The 4,606-nt window shown below is 47.8% G+C and overlaps 1 protein-coding gene across 1 annotated transcript; it reads left to right on the top strand.

Moving 5' to 3' along the window:
• Positions 1-875: 875 nt before the first annotated feature.
• Positions 876-2,573, top strand: LOC110709365. The gene has a single exon (XM_021887576.1). The coding sequence runs from the start codon at positions 876-878 to the stop codon at positions 2,571-2,573; it is 1,698 nt and encodes a 565-aa protein (XP_021743268.1).
• Positions 2,574-4,606: the final 2,033 nt, after the last annotated feature.

Raw genomic sequence — 4,606 nt, 5'->3', positions numbered from 1 at the left:
AAATCAGCACGCCAAAAAGCCCTAACAACGTCAGGGCCCAAATCCCGAGAAATAACAATGAAAGCCGTAAAACGGCGCCCCTAGAGTGGCACGTGGCATTCGCTGATTGCGCAGCCAATCACGTCACGCAAATCTAGGGTATAAACCCTAGAGAGGGGTACGAGTCCCACCCCTATAAATACCCCAATCATTTATGATGGGAGGGGATTCAGACAATTGAAAACAACAGAGCATTAAATAGCTCCAACTTCTCTCTACTTTCTCTCTCTAGCCTTTTCCGTTCTGATCACTGACTTGATCGTCGGAGGCGAATATTCCGTTGATCGGAATATTCGTTGTTTTGCAGGTGGGACTAACTCATTGCCAGCAGAGCATGACCAGTATCCCAGGAAATCCAAAAAAGACCCGAAACATTTGGCGCCGTTTGTGCGGATACTCGTACGTTATGGCGATAATCCCTACGATCCATACTAGCGATCCTCTGATAGCCACATTTGAAGAAGCTGATGACCCTCTTGTTACCGCAGCCTCTCTTAAGGCCGCGCTTAACAAAATCAGAAAGGAAATTGAAAACGGAGGCTCTACCTCTAGGCAGCCGCCCAGGAGAGAGGAATAGAGGGCTCCAATAAAGACACACAGCAAAATACCTCGTGTATGGAAACACTCCATTTCGAAGGCCGACTGGAAGGTCCCAGAGAGTACCGCGGACTAATTTCTCTGACTTGCTGGCGAAAACGCAGTCGGCTGGGGGGAGGGGTAGGCAGCCTCGAAGAGAGGAGCCTGAGCCGTCCAGATGATGGAAGGACGCAAGGGATTACCTTCGGCATAAGCAGCGGGAGCGCACCGCCTACTCTGACACGGCCTCAACCCCGACAATGCCAGATGATTTTTCACATCATTCTCTTTCCCAGCATACCAACACGGCCATCTCCAGTGGAAGTCAGGCAGTTCGCACCCCAACTCCTATTCCAGTCTTCCATGCTCCAATTCCTATTCCAGCCCAATCACTGCAATATCAACCTCAGGCGTTCAATGGCTTGATGCAGCCAAACCCCCAGGCATACGGACAGTATGGGCCATATGGGCAGGTGTACGGACAAGCTCCCTATCTGGCTGGACCGTCTGTGCAACCGCAACCCATCGATTGGCAGATGCGCCTACTTACTCTGGGAGATAAGCCGCCCCCGTTTTCACAAGATATTTTAAATGCCCCTCAGCCACCAAAGGTGAAGAGTGTACTTGTGGGAGCTTACGATGGTACGGGCAACCCAGAAGAGCACATCACCTCGCATAGGAACCTGATGTACTTGCAAAGCATAGATGATGCTACTTGGTGCAAATGTTTCCCGGCTACTCTGAAAGGTGTGGCACAGGATTGGTTCAACAGTTTGCCGGCCGGTTGTATCAATTGTTTCACTACTCTTAGTTTTCTGTTCGTGGGAAATTTTTCATACAACATACCGCCTCGAAAGACTAGCCTTAACTTGGCGACAATCGTCTTAGAAAAAAATGAGGGCTTACGCTCGTACGTCCAGCGATTTAACCAAGAAAAAGCCCAAATTCATAATCTACCGGACGAAATGGCTTACTCTGAATTTCTCCGGGGATTAAGGCACAATGGTTTGAAATTGAACTTAGTAAGGAAAAAGATTCGGACATACGCAGGTGTTCTGCGGGAAGCCGAAGCTTATACTGAGGCGGCGGACTTTTGTTCGCTCACAAAAACAGAAGCGCCGGCCAAGGGGGTTGAGAAGAAATCTTCTCAGCAAGACTCAGCTGGCCAAAAGAAAGAAGGAAAAAAGAGAAAGGAAGTCTGGGTGGCTGATGGCCAGCCACAGAAATCCAAGAAGGTCAAGGCGTACGAGCCTCAATTTGAATTCAACAAGGATTGTTATTCTATCTTGATGGGAATCAAGGATAAGTTTGAGTTTGAGAAGACACAGCCGCTGAGAGGCCGGGCTCAGTATAGGAAAAAGAACAAGTACTATCATTACCACAAGGATGTGGGACATGACACGAACGATTACATTAACTTAAAAAGACTCCTGGACAAACTAGCCGAGAAGGGCATGCTGAATTCATATGTGATGAAGTCCAAATTCACTTACACACGGACAAACAACACATCGGAGCAAAGACAGAAGAATGATAAGAACAAAGATAAAGATGATGGCAACAACACTGATTCAGGCTTTGTGGCCGCGATATCAGGAGGCTTTTCCTCAGGCGGTCCCACTATGAAAGGGATCAAGCAAGACGCCCGGAACCTGGGAAAGGTGATGCAGATGGATTCAGTGAAGGTTGAACCCTTCCCCGAAGTAATCATCAGTGAGGCCGATCGGGGGGAGGTCAAAGCCTTGTACAATGATCCCATGGTATTCATTATGAAGATAGCCAATCTGAAGGTCGGACGAATATTGATAGACACGGGTAGCGCGGCTGATATCATCAGCCTGGCCGCCTTGAAGAATCTAATCTTCCCAGAGGATGCTCTCCAGGACATCACTCACCCGCTGGTCGGATTTGGGGGAAATGTCATCCACCTAGTGGGGCGGATAGACTTACCTGTCTGATTCGGGCAAAAAGGGGAAGGAAGAGATATGGTTGTCCGCTTCTTGGTCGTAAAAGAACTGACTGGATATAATGTCATACTCGGCCGTCCTACACTGAATGCAGCAAAAGCAGTCATTGTGCCTCACCTAATGCTGCTAAAGTTTGAAAGGACAGAAGGGAAAATAGGTACAATCTAGGGAAGTCAGAAGATGGCTAAGGAATTCAATCAGTTTGTGGTTAAGCCTACAGCGCGCGGACAAAAACTGTCCGAGCCAAAAGAAGAAGAAACCTCACTCCCAACACACCAGGTCGGCCAGAAGCGTAAGGCGGCCAAGATAGAGCAAGCATAGCAGCTAATGACTGTCGGACGACCAGAAGAGCTACGCCTCCAGCCGGCCGGCAGTCACCAGGATATAGTGCTTGACCCCGATCAACCAAGTAGGACGGTTAGTGTGTTCTTGGGGATGAGTTAATTCAATTATTAAGAGAGTTCAAGGATGTATTTGCATTTGATGTCGGTGAGATGTCAGGTATAAGTCCAGATCTGGCCGTGCATAAATTGGCTGTGAATCCGGTCGTAAAACATGTCCGTCAGAAGAAAAGGAATCATGGGGAAGAGAGGAATCAGGCGGCCGCAGAAGAAGTCAAGAAGCTTCTGGACGCCGGTTTCATTCGGCAATGCTATTACCCAGAATGGGTGGCCAATGTGGTCCTTGTCAAGAAGCCGAATAGAACTTGGAGAATGTGCGTAGATTACACCGACCTAAATAAGGCATGCCCTAAGGATAGCTTTCTCCTGCCTAAAATCGACCGTCTGGTTGATTCCAAGGCCGGGCATGCCCTAATGAGCTTATGGACACATACTCCGGATTCCATCAAATTCCGTTATGGGAAGAAGACCAGGAGAAAACAACGTTCGTGACCGAGTAGGGGTTGTATTGTTACAAATTTATGCCATTCGGCCTTAAGAATGCCCCAGCTACCTTTCAGCGACTTAATACAGTCTTCAGAGATCAGCTCGGCCGGAATATGGAGGCGTACATTGATGACATGATTGTCAAGTCAAAAGAGCCGACTGACCATTTGAAAGATCTACGAGAAACTTTCACCGAACTCAGGCGGCATAAGATGATGTTAAATCCAAAGAAATGTGTCTTTGGTGTTGAGTCCAGTAAATTTCTCGGATTTTTGATTGATCAACGTTGAATCGAGGCCAACCCTGAAAAATTTCAAGCTGTCATGGACATGAAGTCACCAAGGACAATTAAAGAAGTCCAAAGATTGACCGGCTGTTTGGCCGCACTTGGTAGATTTCTGTCAAGATCAGGGGATAAGTGCCGCTATTTCTTTCAAACCATAAAAAAGAAGGCCATGTTTGAGTGGACAGAGGAGGCCGAGGAAGCATTCGTACAGCTAAAAGGCCATTTACATATACATTGCCTCGGCTTGTCAGTCCACTTAAGAGCGAGAAGCTATTCATCTATCTTGCTATCTTAGAACACTCCTTAAGTGCCGTCCTACTTGCTGAACGGGACGGCCGCCAGATCCCTGTCTACTTTATTAGCCACGTTCTGCATAACGCTGAGCTAAGGTATCCCCCCATTGAAAAATTTGGCTTGGCATTGTACATGGCATCAAAAAAGCTGCGACCATACTTCTTGGCACATTCAATTGTGGTCTACACAGACCAACCTTTGAAGAAGCCATTTACAACGCTAGAGGCAAGCGGCCGTATGCTGAAATGGGCCTTGGAAATGAGAGGCTTGGATATTACATTTGAGCCAAGAAAGGCAATCAAGGGGCAAGCCTTTGCTGATTTTTTAGCTGAAATGACTCGGCCGGATCTTCAGACGGCCGAAGATCAAATCTGGAAAGTGTTCATGGATGGAAGCGCGACAGCCAATGGTTGTGGTGCAGGTGTTATATGCCAGTCACCTGAAGGAGATAAGTTTGAGTACACCCTGAGATTCCAGTTTCAAGCCTCTAATAACGAGGCCGAGTACGAAGCCCTCTTGTCCGGCCTAAGAATGTGTAAGGCGGCAGGAGCGACAAA

Source organism: Chenopodium quinoa, unplaced genomic scaffold (assembly GCF_001683475.1).
Source record: "Chenopodium quinoa cultivar QQ74 unplaced genomic scaffold, ASM168347v1, whole genome shotgun sequence".
Classification (NCBI taxonomy): domain Eukaryota; kingdom Viridiplantae; phylum Streptophyta; class Magnoliopsida; order Caryophyllales; family Amaranthaceae; genus Chenopodium; species Chenopodium quinoa.
The sequence above is the reverse complement of the archived record's forward strand: the minus strand, read 5'-3'. Positions and strand labels throughout refer to the sequence as shown.